Here is a 19,878-nt window from a genome sequence, read left to right as displayed (position 1 = left end):
TCAAGACCATTAAAACATACCATATACACAATGGAGGGGATTACAGCAGAGCTGAGGCATTGTAAGTTATGGGTTTTTATACAATATATATACATTTATTGTAAGTTATAGCAGTAATATTTTTACAATGTATCCTCAAATAGCTCAAGTGTTACTTTAACACAGGCAGTAAGTCATTCCATTTCCCTTCATGCTTTTATTTTTGTAAGGCCCATTTCGACAGAGAATATTTGTTTTGCAACCATGGTGCTGAAATTAAACACAGATACCTGTTTATATTCCTTGTGACTGCAGGCAATACATACTTATTTTTAAAAAGTCTCCATCAGTGTGTGATGAAGAAACAAAGTACATTCACAGCACCATATAACTGATGTGTTAACAATTAGATTTTTTAATTACATTGGGAATGACATTTTTAACTCTCTTACATTTTAACTGTTATTCTGATTACATGTTTTATATGGGACCTACAACATTGGTCATCCTAAGTGGGAAAATGAAGGAAAGGAGGAGGTAGTGTTGATCTTTTCTTAAAGCAGCAGCACGTAGAGCTGCTTAAACTTTTAATAGCAAGCACTTTTTGGTCAGATTTTTTTAAAATGTGTTAACAAGCTGTGAGTACTTCTTAGAATGTTTGAAATTTAGGACTTAGTATTCAAACTGTGTGACTGGTTACCTAAGTCACATGATACGGTTTCTCTTCCCTGATTGGACAACCTGGCCTTTATGAAGAGCAAATGTTGAAGTAATGTTAGGGCATTGGATCTCTAGAAGAGGAGGGAAAACTTCAAGGAGGAGAAAAACACTGCAGGAAAAACTGGCCTGGGAAATTTAAAGCACAATCTTTTCCAGTTCTTTTTTGCCAAAAAGAGAGGATTCCATGCACATGCTTAACTTTACACACTGCGAGTACTGCCTTAGATTTCAGGGGGCCTTTAGAGTATGTAAAGCTCACATTAATCGGTGTTTGCAGGATTGGGGCCTTAGAAGTTAGTCCCTTTGGATCAGGACCTGTCTTTATGTGGTTTGTATTTAGGTATGTACAGTGCCTAGCACAATAGGGTTTGGGCCACGATCCTGGTTTGGATCTCTAGGCACTAGTAAAATATAAATAATTCATAATTATTACATTTAGCTGCGTTATTTAACACAAACCCCAGATTTTAAAATATTCACTTTCCTTTCTGTCTGTGGGAGTGAGAAAGATAAGGCTGTTTAGCACAATTTACATTCACTTGTCTCCTACCATATTGCCATCAAATAACTGAGCATATATATGTGTAGGTGACCAGGCAAGCACTCTGGTGCAAATATGCCCATTCACTTGTTAATATGCTCACTTAAATATTCATTTGCACATGAATACCTCCCGTATTCACAAGAATAAAGGTACCTCCCCAAACATTTGTGTAAACAAATCCAAGCTGCTTGAACAGTAATGGGAAAATGAATTGCAACTGTGGTTGTATCGAACTGAGTCAGATTTAACGTTTTTCTCAAGTATCAGAGGGGTAGTCGTGTTAGTCTGGTTCTGTAGAAGCAGCAAAGAATCCTGTGGCACCTTATAGACTAACAGACGTTTTGCAGCATTAGCTTTCGTGGGTGAATACCCACTTCTTCGGATGCACTGCCGAAGAAGTGGGTATTCACCCACGAAAGCTCATGCTGCAAAACGTCTGTTAGTCTATAAGGTGCCACAGGATTCTTTGCTGCTTCAACATTTTTCTCATTATTCATCCAGCTCTAATTATTTACTAGTGTTGGCAACTGATCCAAATATTTTTAAGATTGAGTTAATATTGATAAGTCAAGACTGATTTAGAGTCATGAAGTTTAAGGGCAGGAGGGACCACGAAATCATCTAGTCTGACCTCCATATCGTACAGGCCATCAGCACTAGCCAGCACCTGCACACTAAACTCAACACCCGAAATTAGAGCAAAGTATGATAGCCCACGGGAGACCAAACTATTATGTCCCACAGTCAGAAAATAGGAGGGACGGAGGTGCATCAGTGCCCCAGGCCCCTGCAAAGGCAGGGAATTGATTAAGTGAGCCATACCCAGACCCTGCCGAGGATTTGCTTGGGGGGTAAAATTTTCCAAAAGCAACTAAAAGATTCAAGATCCTAAATCCTGTTTTGAGTTAATCTCAGGAGTCCAAGCCTCAGACCTAGGAAAGACGTTTACTCCATGTAAACTGCAATGGTTCTAAAATAAATTACTTTTGGATGAAAATATCAAATCAGAGTATTTTGGAGTGTGGTACTACAAGATACCCAGCTGTGATATTAGATTTTACAACAATCCCTTTTATTTAAAAGTAATTGCAATTTAGAATGTATTTAAATTGTAAGTCATTTATCCCAAATATAGCAGACTTAGGTAGGACCTGAGTGATCTATTAAATATGAAAAAGAAAATAAAAAAGCCTTTCAATGAAGTGAGAATGTGGTATCTCAGGCATAAGAAATGAAAAACTAGGAGGAAAATATGAGAGGAATTAAAAATACTCAACTGACAGGAAGATGCAGCAAACAGCAGCCAGTTGCTAAATGACCACCACAGAGCGCCAGCTGTTTGCCTCTGACAGATTTAAAAGACTAACACCTCCCCCTCCAAAAGGTATTCTGGTCATCAAAAAGATTGCAGGAGAGGGGGGAGACTTAGATGGAGCAGACATTTATGGCACTGGTGGGCATGCAATAACCTACGAAGCAACGTCTTGTAAACTACTTGAGAAGGGAATATTTTATGCTTAGTAGCTCTCTCCCAGCTTCCTTTCCTCTCCAACACTCTGAGCCTGGCCACTAAGTTGCACAGACTCGAGCTCCAGAGGCAGGTATGCAGTGAAAGGATGTTACAGCATATTTACTTTTATCCTCCAAGTAACCACCAATACCTATTCCCACTATTTTTTGCAACATAGCTTTCTTCCACACTGTACAGCATCTGTATTATGACTACTGTAACTACTGCAACCTAGAAATAGGTACCCTTTCCCTATCATGTAGAAAGCTGGCTAGCGCTAACTATCCACGCTTCAATAGATACAATATAGTCTCTCATTTGATGCACCTGCATAACCCTGATCACTGCTAATGGGCTGTCCATATGCATGCTTAACTCCCAACACACACTGTGTGTTCTGATAACTCAGCTACCATTGAAAATTGTTTACATAAAGGTAGGATTAACTGCATTTTGTTTTTTAACTGACATATCAATGTATTACTACTGTGCAATTTTGGCATCTGAAGTATACATTCAAATTCTTATTGCAAGTGTGTATTGCAATTTTATCGCATTATTATCCTCCACAGGAGTTAATAGTTAAGGACTCTCTCAAGAATATGAAATGCTGCTGCTAATATTTATTTGCACCAGTCCCTTATTTCCATTCCCGTAGAATAAGGAATCTTCATGCATACCAGTTCAGAACTTTGCACTGCCAGTATTTAAGATTGGCCAACTTTCAAATATTCCATTCTTGGGCAGTAACACTGTTCTGTTCCAAACGAAAGGACTGTTCCTCCCAGCCACAGTCGCACAACTGGTAGTTGGAAGATCTATCTTACCAAAGTGAGAACAGAGAGCTTTGTTCTTTTTTTTGCTGTTGTTGTTGTCAGATTGATGGAGTTGAAATAAAATGGGTCTTACCATGTCCTCCCACCCTATTCCATCCTGGACAAAACAAAACAGTAAGAGTAAAAGACTTATTTAAGTCATAAACCTCACTTAGTGGAGCTTGCAGAGGTTAGGCTATATTTTAGGCTATATAGTCTGCAGAGATTTAATTACAGGTGCTTGAATAAAAATCTCTTTTATTCTGCCTGTCTCCTCTGAAGATGAAATTCCTTGAAGTTCCAAGCTCTACCCTGTAGAAGGCCCAATTCTGTGGGGCGATAGCTGGGTGCTTCTGGAAATATGCTGAACCCTACCAACTCCAGTGGGAATTACATCTTGCAAGACTAGGAGATCAGAGCCAGATCCTGCCTGCCTTACTTACAGCAGCACCCCAGTTACTTCTATGGGGCTATTCGTGAAATTAACGTAAACAAGGATTCAGCTTTAATTATTCAAAGCACACTGCTACCAAAACTGAAATTTACTGACTGTCAAGAACCCAATCTGCCTCTCATGATGAGGAGATATGATTAAAAGCTGTAATCAATTATTTTTCAGTATTTTAGGTTTTTTATTATCATTGTAAAATATCATTACTCTCAAGACATTGTTTTAATAAGTTTAATGAGGCTCTACAATTTACATTCAATAGATATCCATACACAGAATATATGAAAACACATATACATATAAAGTTAAACCTTTTTACAATTCAGCCAGTATGAAAGTACACAAGCTATATTTATTCACAACACAATAGACTGCAGATATGCTTCATTCACTTGTCAAGTATCTCAGTCTAACATTATTCTGCAGCCAATGAAGCAAAATTCTCACCCCAAAAGGATGAGCAACTTATTTATGTTACTAGACACATTTACAACAGGTTGTGTACAGTAAGGCGGACACATTCAGCACTAAATCTTACTTACATTCATTTCAATGCAATCACATGGAGAGGGTCAGCACTGATTCTGGACCAACAATTTGCCAAAGTGGAACAGTTATATGAAGTGAAGTAGGTGAAGTTAACACTATTGTTTTCCACCCAGAAGCAACTCTTTCCTGCTTAGAAACTCTACTCTACCTCCATTTTGGTATTAACACAGTACAGTCACAAAATCAAAGCTTCTTCTCCGTTATTCTTCTCTTGTTTTTAGAAGGAAATGAATAAGCATGATCAGTTATGTTACAATGATAGACTAATAAGTGCTTATTGAGTGCTTTTTTGTCTTTGATGGATTATGTGCATTGGTTAGTAATTCTCTCCGCATCCAAGCCAGTCACATGTCTTTTGCTGAAAAATGTGAGAAAGGATACACCTTTCAATCACCTGGCAGAGTTGATTATTGCACTACACTCAACTACTTCTTACAACGTGTTTCATACAACCTAGGATAACACTGGGGACTGCAGTTGTACATTCTTCTCCTATGGATCATATTCAGTAGATACTGCATAGCAATGCTACCATTCATATCAATCTCTTGCTCTTCAAGAAAGCCTGCCTATTACATCATAATGTCACAGGTTGACTGCACAATCCTGTGTGAATTCCCACAGTCTCCACAGGCCTGATCCTATTCTCACTGAAGTTAAGGGGAGTTTTGCCACTGACTTCAATGGGGGGAGGATGATACCCTTATGAGTATAAAATGAATATCTACCTAGTGTTAGTACAATGACTTCCAAAATACTCAACTGATCCTTGGCATGTAATAATTTGCAACTAGTAGCATTACTTAAATGACATAGGAATGTAGATTACTGTACTTTTTATTTTCATAATATTGAATAAATGACATTCAGACAGTTGGAACTGAAATTTACATTGTACTTTGATATCAAATGAGTGATCAACAATAAGTATACAGGCTACATATAAAAATGGGATGGTAAAATTAATTGTGAAGGGCCCTTTTTTCAAGGTGCTGGGAGCCTCCAATATAGGTACTGAGGTACTCAACTTCCACTGTAGGCATTCAGCACTTCAGCCTTGGATCCTACGTTTGCAAAGGAAGGCACAGGTACACCTGCAAAAATTGAGAGTACTCCTTGCTCCCACAAACACCACCTACATTTGCTCACACAGGTGCCCATTTTGTTCATGCAAATTCTTGTTTGCATGCATCAGCATGGGCCTCTGCAGATAAAACAGGCGTACTGTATTTTTGCAGATGCATCTGTGGCACCTTTCAAGAAATGTGTTACTGTTTTTTGATCAACTCTGTTCTTTACGTAGGCTCACATGGGTTTAGGTCTAAATTTGTTTGCTGCTGACCTCAATGGGAGTACTCATATGAGTAAGAGTTACAGGATTGGGCCCATAATTCTCATCTGTCCTGAGAAACTACATGCCGAGTTTGAGTCTGATAATGTAATTGTAAACAGAAACAATCATTGAGGAATCCGTTCTTGACCCTATGCTACTTAACATTTTTATCAATGACCTGGAAGAAAACAAAATCATTACTGATCAAATTTGCAGGCGACACAAAGATTGGGAGCATGGTAAATAATGAAGAGGACTGGTCACTGATACAGAGTGATCTGGATCACTTGATAAACCGGTGCAAGCAAACAGGCATTTTAACATGGCAAAGTATAAAGTCATACAGTACATCTCAGAACAAAGAACATAGGCCATACTTACAGGATGGGGGACTCTATCCAGGGAAGCAGTGAATCTGAAAAGGACTGAGGGTCATAGCAGATAATCAGCTGAACACAAACTCCCAGGGCAACACTGTGGCCACAAGTGCTAATGAGATCCTTAAAAGTATAAGCAGAGGAACATCAAGTAGAGAGGTTATATTACCTCTGTATTTGGCACTGGTGCAACTGCTACTGGAATACTGTATCCAGTTTGGTGTCTACATTTCAGGAAGGCTGTTGAAATATTGGAGAGGGTTCACAGAAAAGCCACGAGGATGATTAAAGGATTGGAAAACATGCCGTACAGTAAATGACTCAAGGAGCTAATCAAAGAGAAGGGACGGGGTGACTTGATCACAATCTATAAGTACCTACATGAGGAGCAGAAATTTGATACAGAGGGCTCTTCAATCTGTCATACAAAAAAGTATAAGAAGATCCAATGTCTGAAAGTTGAAACTAGAACAAATTTAGAAATTATATCCTAATGGTAATTAGCCATCAGAATTATTTACCAAGAGTTGCAGTGGATTACTGCACATTTTTAAATGAAGATTGGATTTTTATTTTAAAGATATGCTCTTGTTTAACCATAGCTATTGGATTTGAAGCAGGAATTAATTCAGAGGAGTTCTATGTTATGTACGAGGTCAGACTAGATGATCATAGTTATCCCTTCTGACCTTAAGGAGCTATGAAGACAGTTAACTACTGAAGTGCCACTATCTAACAAAAGATTACCTTGTCTATTACCAACCAACAAGTTCTTCCCTCTCCTCACGTGCTCCTTGAGCCTAGTGCTGGTGACCATCTGTACTCACGACACCCAGCTTAACAGTTTCTGCCATTGGGCTCTGCAGTCAGTGGACGATTGTGTTTTTGCTGCTGCAGGCACGGTGATGTGGAACTAACTCCACTCTGAAATCTGTCTTGTCTGATTAAACCCCATTTCTGAAAGATGCTTCTTTCACCCAAAAGTGTTTTGGAAGTGATCACAGTTACTCAAGTGCACATCTTGGAATAGCAATATCAAATTGGTAAACAATAAGCCCAAACCACTCACAATCTGAAACAAATACCAAACCACTTACCCTCATATTACCACAAAGACTAACAAATCTGATGGCGTTCTCAGGGTCTGATCATTACACTCCCATTATTTCTTCATATGCTGTGTTTGATTTTATTGCCCTGTTGAGCTAAGTGGCTGTTGATTTATTTGTTTGGAACTAACTGGTGACTCAGAAATTGCTGCAACCTTTAAAGAATTCTTGATGGAGCTGAGTTCCCACATATGCAAGTTCATGATATGCATTCCACAGCATCTCCTAGCAATCTTGTAGAGGGTTTTCAGCACAGCTTTCCTTAGAAGAATGTATACCCAGGGATCTAAAATTTGATTCCACGTTGCCATTCGGAGAACAACAAGTATTGTTTCACAGGTTTCCATTGAACGATCTGCATTTATTCCAATATTGGCCATTGTCACCTGGAAAATGGAATATTTTTAATTAAATATTAGAAAGTCATTTTAAAACAGCATGCAAATAACTGAAGTGATTATTTCAAATTACTCTCTCTAAGCATTATCTGATAATCCTCCCACAGATTAATGCTCAATAACAAAATAATGCTTTGTATGAACATAGCACATTTCAATCCAGAAAAATCCCAAAATGATCTTATAAACAATATCTATGTTTAATGGGGGTAATCAGAAAATTTCCAGCAGAGCACTGTTTCAATAAAATCTGCTAATTCAGCAAAATCAGATCATTTTGCAAGGACAGCCCAATTTTGCTGAAGTTCCAACAGAACCCAGGCAGGGTTCAGTACCTTAGCTAGCTTTCTGCCAGTGAGGCCACCTGGCTTCTTGGCAACCCCCGCCCCCTCCACCCTCCACCTCCCCAAGAACTGCCCTGGAACTCCATTCCCTTTTGCAAAGAATTTCAGAATTTTTGGTTTTCATTCCCAATTGGAATGAAACTAGTTTTCAAACAACCGAAATCCTCTATGAAATAGAATTACCTGTCTCTGCATAGTTCTAATGGTTAGCTACTAAAATGCAACCACCCTTGCAATGGGGGCTGGCTGGCTGCAAAATAGGGAGGAGTAGATATAGTGGCCAACGATACCAAGGTAAATCTTTGGGCTTACAAAATATGCCATGGGTTCTCTAGATGTAGATTTTCATTTATACGGATATTGGCCATTTTCACTTGGGAAATTTTTACACATAGACCTAGCCTCTCACATTTTGAAAATATACATCTGTCTAGAGAGCACAGCACCTTTGTTTTCTAAGGTTTCATGCACATTAAGCTGCAACTGAATGCAACTTAACTACCTCAAAGACAAAGGGTTGAGCTGCCTCTGCCAAGATTCAAACCAGCAGATCCTAAGAGTCTATATATATTGCAAACCTGATGCTTAGGCCAATAATCCATCCCCTCTTGCTAACGAGCACTCAGAGGATTTCATTCATCCTCAGAAGCACTGGGAGAAAATTACACCTGTATTCCAGCATTACTGCTACTGCCTGCCCTTGTAGTTCCCTCGCAGGAAGGCAGCTTTCACTTCCAGATGCCATTCAACAGGACCATTTCTGACAGGGGAAGCCTGGGAGAGACACAGATTCAATGCATCTCAAAGGCACTGTGACCATGTCCTCTCTTCATGGCTAGCCTCACCACTTTCTGGGCTGCTGTGGGTACCTTTGACACACCACTCAATAAGCAAAGGCTGACAGAGTCTTGTGCCACTGAGACATCTGCCTCTCCATGTAGGCTTTCTGCCACCAGTGACTTGCAACTTGGGTTCCTCTGGCTGAGTGAGTCTGCTGGGGAATGTTAAATTGTCTCTTTAGATTAACAACATTAAAAGCATCAGACATTTTTAGTAGGAGTACAAGGTCCAAATTCTCAGACTCAAAAAGGATGCAGCACTATTGGGTACCAGTTCCAAAGCCCATAAAGTGAGTTAGAAAAGTAATTAGGAAACAAGATACTTTATAACTGACGCTGTGACTACATTGATCTATTAGGTGTTGTAAGGCTAGGTCAGTCTGTTCAAGTGTTAGTCTGGCATTTGTACAAACAGGGAATGTAAAAAAAGAAAAGGAAAAAAAGAAGAGTGAGTGAGGAAAGAAAACTACTGTTGAAGAATCCAACTTGTTTATCTGACATTTTTTAAATAATCTGTTGTATTCCCGGCTCCTGAATCTGGTTTGCTGCAAAGAGGTAGAGCACTGCATCTGATTATAAGTTGAAGGGTGCAACAGAGAAGAACTTGAAATGTGACTGCATCTATTTGTATGAATGTTTCTGTATGAGCATGTGAAAGAGAGAACTGGAGGACCCATAGAGACTGTCTGAAAAAAAGCTGGTAAGCTTGGCAGGAAGATGGCTGGGAATTGGTATGAAAGTGAGGAATGTCTGAGTGCCATGCTAGTATAAACAGCTTTAAGCCAGCTTCTCTGAACCTGCTTTTCACTCTACGGTCATTGGTCATATTCCTCTCTGACATCAACAGTCCACCGAAACTTGGAGGACTCTTATGGCTTCTGCATGGGATCTATTCTCATGAAGCTTTTCATTTTATTTATTAGAAGCACAATTCTGCAAACCACACACACACACACACCTTACTCATTCCATAAAACTAGTTTACAGCAAAAGGAAGCACAAGAAAAAGTAGCAGAATTAGAGCTAAAACAACGGTATAAAGAATTGAAAAAGCAGATATATAAATGTGTCTATTTTATTCACCATATGATTTTTAAATACAGATTTATAGTTTTCAAACATACCCCAAGGTCTCTTATTTACATGTACTTTCCAAAAATCCATCTGTTATTGTTCAAATCTGGATTCTGCAATTTTAAGCAATCCAAATTGGAATTCTGTGCATTTTGGGGAAAGGGATTGCATAGCTTTCCAAGAAACAGAATTTCTCTATTTTGATTTTTATTAAAGCTGTGTATTACTTTTTCTTCCACACACATAGTGAATTTTAGAATATTAATCTATACAACTTCTATGATTCTTTTCCATTCTAGTGTTAATCATTTTTAAGGAGGATCAATTTTCCATTATTTATAGTGCTGAAATAGGGAAATAATATTTACTTTAATAGTGGATTTATTCCTTTGTATCATTTTAAGATCAGAAAAAGATATTTCAATTGGATATATAATGTTTATGGTTTACATTATGTGGTAAGGTGTAACTGCTAAGACAATTAATCTACAAGTTTGGTCTGTGTAAAAAATGGACATATGCAAACCCCCAAATAAAAATTGTTATGTATATACTCCACAAAGTGCTGAAATAACTCAGCTTTGGAATCCTTACATAGAACATGTCAAGATAAAGAGATATTATCTAAATACTTTCATAACTATAAAACTTTGCTTCACAACCATGTTATTTAAAATACTTTCTACATAGAGTTCCAACTTATGTTCAGTGAATGAAAGAGAAAATAACATTTTCTGATTATTACTCATATGTTTGGACTCTGATCCCACTTAAAAGTAGTATAAGAGGAATAACTTCATTGACGTCAATGGAGTAACGCTGACATAAAACCAGTCAGATCAGAATCTAGCCAGGCAAGCATGCACATTACTACTACCAAATGCAAGACTACCAAAGATTCTGGAAATCAGGTTCAGAGAAACCAGTGATTGAAATGCCTAGCAGGTAATTAAGTCTATTCTCTTGCCAATGCCAGATTGTTCTACAATCTGTTTGGGAGGAAGAAGAAAAAGACCCTGTTCTGACCTCTAAACGCCTACATGTAATGTTCTATAAGATATCCTCCCATACCGGGGAGGGTAAGAGTTAATAGTCTGTTCAGACACAATAATTCAGGATTCATTTTATTAACTGAACTGGGTGCCTAGACACTATTATGATAAATACATGATAAATCAGATATGCTTTTGGTGCTTTGTCGAATCTAGAGGGTGACCAGATAGCAAGTTTGAAAAACTGGGACAGAGGGTGGGAGGCAATAGGAGCCCATATTAAAAATATATATATATATATATTGGGACTGTCCCTATAAAAATCAGGACATCTGGTCACCCTAAGTCTTGTTTTAAATGTGCCCAGTAACAGAGCTCCCATTACTTTCCTTGGAAGATTATTTCAATTTCATAGATGTCACCATTGATACTTAGCCTAGGTTTTTCTTTTCTCTCTCAACATATTTATTTTTCATTGGTATTACCATAGTGCCTCTAACTTTATCTCACTACTAGATAGTGGAAATTTGTATTTGCAAATAATTTGTACTATACAGTTGACAGACATAACATGTTAAATACCACAGCTATGCCCATTACTCCTTGATCATGTTAAATAATCCCTTCCTCTCCTTAGTAATATTTGCATTAGACATGAGCAAATGCATTTCCAAACCCACTAGAACTTTATCATTTCAGTATTAGGAAGAGAACTTGATTTGCTAATCACTAAGCATTATGTACATTTATTACATGAAGTGTTCATGATGATTTGTGGGGTTATCATAAGCAGAAACAGATTCCTTAAAGATAAATGTAACCTTACAATAATTCACTACTTCAGACTTGGTTGTCTCACCTCTCTCCAACCAGCAACCAAACCCAATGGAGATCTTGGGCCACGTACCCCCATTGAAACTTGAGGATTGGGGGGGGCGGAAATCTTCCCAGCCTCTTTCTCCATTAGACCACTTCCAGTTGTGCAGGCTATCCCCATACTTAACTATGGTTCTCTCTGAAGAGGCACAACTGCCTACTAAGTTCCACTGCTCTTTGAGAAGCAAGTTGTTTTCTCCCATCTTCTTTTATCAGGAAGCCACCAGCGAAAGCCAATGCCACCTTCCAAATCCAAGTAAGGCCCTTCTGGTGGCTAGCCCATCCACAGTCTGAGCTAAGTGGGCCCAGGAAAACACTCCTTCTATACCTGCTATCCCAGACTTTTAAGCACTATACGGCAGCCATATTGCACTGGGCTAACTGAAGCAAACCATCCCCAAATCCTATCATAAGTGGCATTACCATAAGTATTTCGGCCCCATAGTATTTAAACAGCCAGAGCAGCAAGCCTTGGAGAAGTGTGCCTCAGTCATGTTGTTGCTTCCTGCCCCAGAACAACCTCTGTTATGCTGAGAGGCAGGGGGCCCCTTTGTTAGATCCTCACAGAAAAGGTGCAGGAAGAGCAAGATAACTGGAGGAAGCCACTTGCATACTCATCCCCATCCCCTAACCTCAGAAAACAAAAGCGAGAAGGGAGAGCCCAGGTTCTGTTGGAGGAAGTTGGCAGATGAACAACCTGAGAATTCCCTGCCCATGAAACTAAGAATATGTGGAACCAAGGAACTTAATACTGCAGAACCAGGAGATAATCTGCAGTAAGTAGCAGCTCCACCTCTTCTTCCTATGTTAGGTTTCACAAAACGCAGGCTCATTTTGCAACACCCAAAATGTCTGGTGAAAAAAGTTTAAAACGTTTTCCTCAACAGCTATAAATCCCCCCTCAGCCCAACTTTACATCCTTAAGATCTCTGCAGAAGGTTAGTAACCCCAAAGAGGCCTCCCTCAATGCAACTAAAATTAAAAGGTGCCAAGATTCCACATCACGCTCCAAATATAAATATCACATAGCTTGTGTTTCACTTCAAGTTGGATCTCAATGGCATGAGAACAACTAATAGGCTAAATGGCACAGCAGCTAGTCGCTTTCCTGTTGCTATTTAGAGACCTACAAACCAACTAGTCAAAACAAAAAGCACATTTCACAGCTAGTTACGAAACAGGACATACTGCGTTACTGGCTTTTGTACATTAAGCCTAAACTCTCCAAACCCATCTCTCTCCCACTGCTCCCTCCTGTGCTGCAAGAAACTGCATAAAAGCAGGCCACCAAGAGGTTGGGTCTGGAAAGCAGAGCTGGTGCTAGGCATAAGCAGACTAAGCAATTGCTTAGGGCCCAAGCAGGTCAAGGAAGCCCCCTATCAATTATTAGCATGTGCTGGGGGAAAGGGTCACAAAAAATATTCTGCTCAGGGCCCCCACTGGGCTAGCACCAGCACTGGCTAAGGATCCCACTTTCTATATGGAAATATAAAAATCTATGGGTTGGAGCAACCTTTCCCCCCATAGATTGTTAGGCTCCACAGTTTTGTATGTGCCCCTCTGTCCCCTTGAGGGGAGCCTTCATATACCTTGCAGAGTTTGCAGAATTCTCTTCCCCCTCCCATAAGTTTCACCACAGACAAGAGCCTATCTGTAGAACTGCATGGTCTGACAAGAGTTGTGGCCAAATTACATGTTATCATTAAATCGCACACGGCAGTGACAAGGTAGTGCTGCATATCTCCCCAAAAACTTATGGAAAAATAATCAGTGTGCATTTAATTCCTGCAAAAAGTTATTTAAATATTTTGATTGAACTAACCTCGTTATCTCTAGCCTGCTTCTTGCCTGCTTATATATACCTGCCCGTGGAAATTTCCACTACATGCATCAGAAGAAGTGGGTATTCACCTACGAAAGCTCATGCTCCAAAACGTCTGTTAGTCTATAAGGTGCCACAAGACTCTTTGCTGCTTTTAAATATTTTGCTCTTCCAGAAGTCTCAACAACTGACATTTATAAGAGGCCATGTACTGTATATAAAGCTGCAATAGTCGGTACAAGCTGCCTAGAAGATTCAATTTTGTAGCATTTTATCAACAATGGAATTAAGAAGTCCTATACATCTTTTATCTACAATCTTATATTCCCTGAAACCTAGGAGTTATCAAAGAAGTGCTGACACCAACTTACCTATAGCACTGCTATAAAAGTGTCACAGTTTCTAAATGGAGAATGTAAGTTACTGTTGAGCCAAAACAGAGTCCATGCAATAATTACATTTTTATTTGATTTCTTATTTTATATTAGTCAATTAAAAAGCAAGGAGTTCCCAGAATAACATCACATGGTGCATGTACTTCTGCTGCCACTCACATACACACCCCTAGTTTTACACTGCAGTATTTACAACAATATTTGGACTACAGCTTCTATTTTTCCCTAATGAGCTCTTCCTCCCTATTTTAGAAACTATGGGCCATATCCTCATCTGGTGTAGACGGGATGTGCTCTTTTACACTAACTGTGGATGTGGCCCTTGTAGTTAAATTAAAACCAAGTGTGTGGCTTTTCTATAGAACTGTGGATAACAAAGCTAACAGGAGAAAAGGAAATGTTGCACCTGTTGTATTGTTTGTTTGTTTTTAAAAAGTGAAAGTGACGTCAGTAGAACTATTTGTATGCGTAAAGATTACTCACGGGAATAAGGGCTGCAAGAACAAATCTTAACAAATGAAAAATAAATGGCCTGATTCTCCTTTCTTTTCCATGGCTGTAAATCAGGAATAATGCCATAAAGTTAATTGTGTAACACTTGTACTAGAGCAGTGCTTCCCAAACTGGGGTTCGTGAACCCCTGAGCGTTTGCACGTTACAGGGGGTTCACCAGAAAAAATTCCCTAATGGCGGCCAAAGGACCCCAGGCCTGGGAGGCAGCAGGTGGGACCCGGTTGCAAGGCAGACAGCCCAAGCCCCATGGAGGGCTGAGCAGGCAGCCAAGCCCCGGTCAGTGAGGAGGCAGGTAGCCCAAGCCTACGGCAGTTGGTGTCAATAGCCTAAGCCCCAGCAGTCAGTTGGCGTCGGCAGCCCAATCCCCATGGAGCGCAGGGCTGGGCAGTTGGGGCCGGGCAGCCCAAGTCCTGGCGGTCAGCAGGGACCGGCAGCCCGAGCTCAGTGGAGTGCTGAGCGGGCAGCCTGAGCCCCTGTCAACGGGGTTCAGCAGCCCGAGCCCCACAGAGTGTGGAGCCGGCAGCCCAGACCCCAGCATGGGGCCAGCAGTCTGAGCCCCAAGGTGGGCAGGGCGGCAGCTGGGACCCCGGCATGCAGGTGGCAGCTCAGACCCCTGTCCTTGGCAGACGGGAAGTTGGGCGGCATGAAGGGCAGAGTGAGCAGGGGCCGCGCTATACGTGGGGGGTTGTCCAGGCTAATTTGTCCCTCACGGGGCTCCCCCTAGGGACAGAAGAAAAGATGTTTGAACGCCATACCAGCCGGAACCACGTTGTGGCCAGTGTAGCAGCATTAAGGTGCCTCAGTAATTCAATACCAAGTCATTCTCTCTGGAATGCTGTTTTACTTCAATGAGACGGGAGTGAATCTGCTCATTTTCTAGTTTGTTGGTGGTTAGCATTCCCTTTGTGTTATTTTTATGAGAACTTTTGTACACCAGTTCAATGGATAAGTGGCTGAAAAAGGAAAGTGTAAAGATGCAAGAATCAGCTAGTGTTTCCTCAAGTCCACACTGTGGAAAATCTAGGTCTAATGATCATGATGGTCCTGGAGAGTCACTTACAAAGAAAAGAAAATATGACGATGATTATATAAAATATGGCTTTACATTTATTGGTGATCAAGAACATCCAAAACCACTGTATGTAATTTGTGGTGATGTTCTAGCAAACAGCAGCCCCATTTAGAAACTAGGCATCCTGCACAACTCAACAAGCCTGTTGATTTTTTTCAAGAAAATTAGCTGAGAGGAAAAGTGACATTACCAGTTTTATATCCAAAGCAACTTCTGATAATGAAAATGCACTTGAAGCGTTATACCGCGTGAACTACCGAGTAGCAAAAGCATCAGAAGCCAATACCATAGCAGAGAGCTTGATTGGTCCATGTATAAAAGACGTAGTTCATTGCATGCTCGGAGAAAAGGCTGCAAAAAGGACTAACATGGTACCTTTGTCCAATAGTATGTTGTCACAAAGAATTAATGACGTCAAATAATGTAGAGACTACAATTGTACATAGAGTGAAAAATAGTCCATATTATGCTATACAGTTGGATGAATCAACTGATGTAGCTAATTTAGCTATTTTGCTACTGTTTATACGTTATGTGAATGAAGGTATGGTTGAAGAAGGCTTGTTGTTTTGCCGACCACTGGAAGAACGTACAACTGGAGAAGATATCTTCAGTCTGACTAATGCATATTTTCAAGAAAAGGAAATAGATTGGTCTCGTTGCCTAGGCATTTGCCCTGATGGGGCCACATCAATGACGAGGAAGTATACTGGATTTGTAGCTCGAACAAAAAAAGGTTGCATCAAAAGTCTCTCAAACTCATTGCAGTATCCATAGACAAGCCCTCGCAACAAAACACATGCCTGAGGGACTGAAGGAAGTGCTGGACCATGCAGTGAAAACAGTGAATTTCATAAAATCACAGTCAACAAATTCCAGAATATTTCACATACTTTGTGAAGAAATGGGTAGTATACACAATTGTCTGTTGACCCATACTGAAGTTAGATGGCTCTCACAGGGCAAAATCCTTGTGTACTTGTTTGAACTTAGAACGGAAATCCTAGGGTTTTTTCCCCCACAGCCACCCTTTCCACCTTGGCAGCTGTATAGAAAATAACATCTGGCTCCAGAGCCTAGCTTATTTAGCAGATGTTTTCTCAAGAATTAATGACCTAAATTTATCTCTTCAGGGCCTCAATATAACAGTTTTCAATGTGCAAGAGCGAGTTGAATCCATGATAAAGAAGTTGCAGTTCTGGGAAAGTTGTTTGGAAAACAATCAAACTGAGTGTTTCAGTAATCTTCATAACTTCCTGGCAGAACATAACCTTCAGTTGGATCAGTGCACTAAAACCAATATTCCTGCACACCTAAAAAGGACTTTGCACAACTTTCAGGGAATACTTTCCAGCTATGTCAGGCAATAATGACTGGATTCACAACCCTTTTGATGATACCACTTTCTCAACGCAGATCTTGAACACTGAGGAAAAAAAGAAATTGATTGAGATCTCCTGTGAGTACGAACTGAAAAGGAGTTTCAGAAATCTGTCATTGATCAACTTTTGGCTAAGTTTAAGTAACGAGTACCCCCTTCTGGCAGAAAAAGCTACTACAGTTTTATCATCATTTTCAACAACATACTTGTGCGAGAAAGTGTTTTCCTCATATGCACATCTAAAAACCAAATACAGAAACAGACTTGATGCCAAACCAGACCTGAGACTATCTTTCTCCAGTGGTTCCGGACTTCCAAGAACTATGCAGAGCAAAGCAAGCACATCCATCACACTGAGGAAATTTAAACTTAAATCCCTGGAAATATTCATTTTTAGGAGGGAGTTCATGAGATTTCACAATTTAGTGACAGGGGTTCACAGGTTGTTAAAGTTTGGGAACCACTGTACTAGAGGCAAATGAGATGCAAGGGGGCAGATTCTCAGATGGTATAAACTAGCATAGATCTGTCTGATGGTATACCAAATCTACTCCAGGTAAGAGTCTGGCCCAATATGTGTACATTCAAGTCCATGTCTGTTTGCTGCTAATACGTACTCACTTACCTACATCAATTCACTGATTATCCTTCTGAACACAGTTACCTTGAGAAAGAGCAGTCACGCACTAGGTAGGTGCGAAGGACACTATCCTGGGAAAATATATGGTGAAGAGAAGTGCAGAGTCCTAGATAGCTGGTGCTACCAATTAGGAAAATCAAATATCCAAAGTTCAGAAAAGATTCTGGCGTCCAGGTTTGCCTGAGGATACCCAGACTACGGAGGTCTTATGGTTAACGCAACTTGGCTGGAGATCTGGGTTCCATTCCTAGCCCTGCCATGGCCTTCCTGTGTCACTTTGGATAATTCATTTAATCTCTGTGCCTCGGTTTTCCCCATCTGTAAAACAGAGTTCAACATAACTCACAGGAGTATTGTGAAGCTAAAATCATTAATGTTTGTGAGGTGCTCAAATACAGCAGTGTGGTGAGAAATGCCAGAGGAAAAGCCTACAGCTGTATTAATAGATTTCCAATCAAATAATAAAAGGTCACTTTTATTATTAGTGAGTCAGTTGACACATTCAAAAGTCTTAGGACAGAGAATACTGCTGTATGCACATTCTACTGTTCAAGTATCACATTTGTATACAGTTTCTCAGCTCAGATCAGAGAATTAGAGGTGGTGTTACTGATCATCCTGTAAAGTTCCTGGGACAGATTCTGATCTCACACAAATGTTATACTGTTGTAACGTCAAAGAAATTATTTCAGCTTTACATCACCATAATTTTGATTAAAATAAGACTCCATGGTAATCTGCTGTCTGACAATCCAGCTACTTCTGACCTAAAGGTGTAAGCAGTTCTTGGTGCAGTTGTTGAGCTGGCCAGCACAACCCTCGGCCCACGCCGCTTCCTACAGCCCCCGTTGGCCTGGAATGGCGAACCGCGGCCAGTGGGAGCTGCAATCGGCCGAACCTGCGGACGCTGCAGGTAAACAAACCATCCTGGACCACCAGCAGATTTCCCTGACAGACCGCATGCCAAAGGTTGCCAATCCCTGGTCTAGGACCTACACATGGGCACCAAACTGTGCCCAGCAAGAGACCACAAGAAGGAAGCTGTCCACCCCAATCTTGGCTCTTTTGAAAACCAATGATGGGCCACTCCTGGAGCATTCCATAATGGGGCACAAATATGTCTTCTGCATGTTATCCCCTTGTACACCCCTGAAATGGCTAGTTAGCACACTAGTTAGTGTAAGCACAGGGCAGTGGCTAGCCACTTGAGTACAAACCCACCTTGACCCTGTGGGTACGTACTCAGGGCAGCTAGCCTGTGCCACCACTTGCTGCTGCCTGTTCTTCCATGGCTACACTACTCAATGAGAACTAGCGCGAGTAGGTTCATGCAAGCTGGGACTCACACCCCTAGTTACAAGGGTAGATGTAGCCTTAGTGCACGGCAAGCTAGTGCAGGGTAGATTTACACCATGCCTTGCCACAAACTACCTGTTTGTGTAGACAAGCCCTAAAATCAGTTACAGTCTCAATGTTCTTGGGTTATCTGAGTGGAAAGCTAAGAAATTTTGGAGCTGAAAATAGTAGATAACTCCACTGCCCTTGTAAGACTGTTTATAAGGCGTGAAGAATGAGGTTGTTACATGTAGTATTTTTTATAAATATCGTATGCTCCTTAGGTTTCAAGTCTATTATTTATTATGTAAGAATTCAATATAGGGCTGAATTCCGTAAGTATTCCTTGCTCCTACTGACTTAAAGGATGCCACAAAATCAGACCCATGCTCAGAAGGAGCATACGGGGGTGAGGGGGGGGATCATAATTACATAATGGAGGCCTTTTCCCCTCCCTCTCCTTTAGGATGCAAAAAACACTGTATGCATTGATGTGGGGCCCAATCTTGCAAGCCCTTCATGCAAAGGTCTCACAAGGACTTCAAGCAGTCTACTGATTTGTGCGCCAGTGAAACCCACTGTTCAGTGTGTTGTACATCCCCATCTAATGACTAGTCCACAGAGTTAATGTGTTGGCTGCCTGCTAGAAGAATTATTCCCTTAGCTCAAAAGGCAGGCTGCTGCTTTTAGCTCTGGCGATCATGGGTTTGATCTCTGGTTGTAACCCACAGTGGTGGTCATTAGAAAGACAGAAATGGACATTTATTCATAGTTATTTGTTTATAGTACATGTGTCTTGTAGGGTTGAGA

At 40.5% G+C, this 19,878-nt stretch overlaps 1 protein-coding gene across 7 annotated transcripts in view; it reads right to left on the bottom strand.

Moving 5' to 3' along the window:
- Positions 1–4,236: 4,236 nt before the first annotated feature.
- The window catches only part of PTGFR (prostaglandin F receptor), a 47,115-nt gene continuing 31,473 nt past the window's right edge, over positions 4,237–19,878 (bottom strand). For 4 of the 7 annotated variants that reach the window (XM_045028899.1, XM_045028902.1, XM_045028900.1 and 1 more), the window contains one exon: positions 4,237–7,773. In XM_045028899.1, the coding sequence (XP_044884834.1) occupies positions 7,468–7,773 (306 nt within the window). In that variant the 3' untranslated portion in view covers positions 4,237–7,467. Of the gene's footprint in view, positions 7,774–15,162; positions 17,139–17,718; positions 18,052–19,878 lie in introns of those variants that run through there. The other 3 variants (XR_006581896.1, XR_006581897.1, XR_006581898.1) reach the window with 3 other exon arrangements.

This window comes from Mauremys mutica, chromosome 8 (genome assembly GCF_020497125.1).
Source record: "Mauremys mutica isolate MM-2020 ecotype Southern chromosome 8, ASM2049712v1, whole genome shotgun sequence".
NCBI lineage: Eukaryota > Metazoa > Chordata > Testudines > Geoemydidae > Mauremys > Mauremys mutica.
Note: the sequence above shows the minus strand (reverse complement) of the source record. Positions and strands in the feature narration are given on the sequence as shown.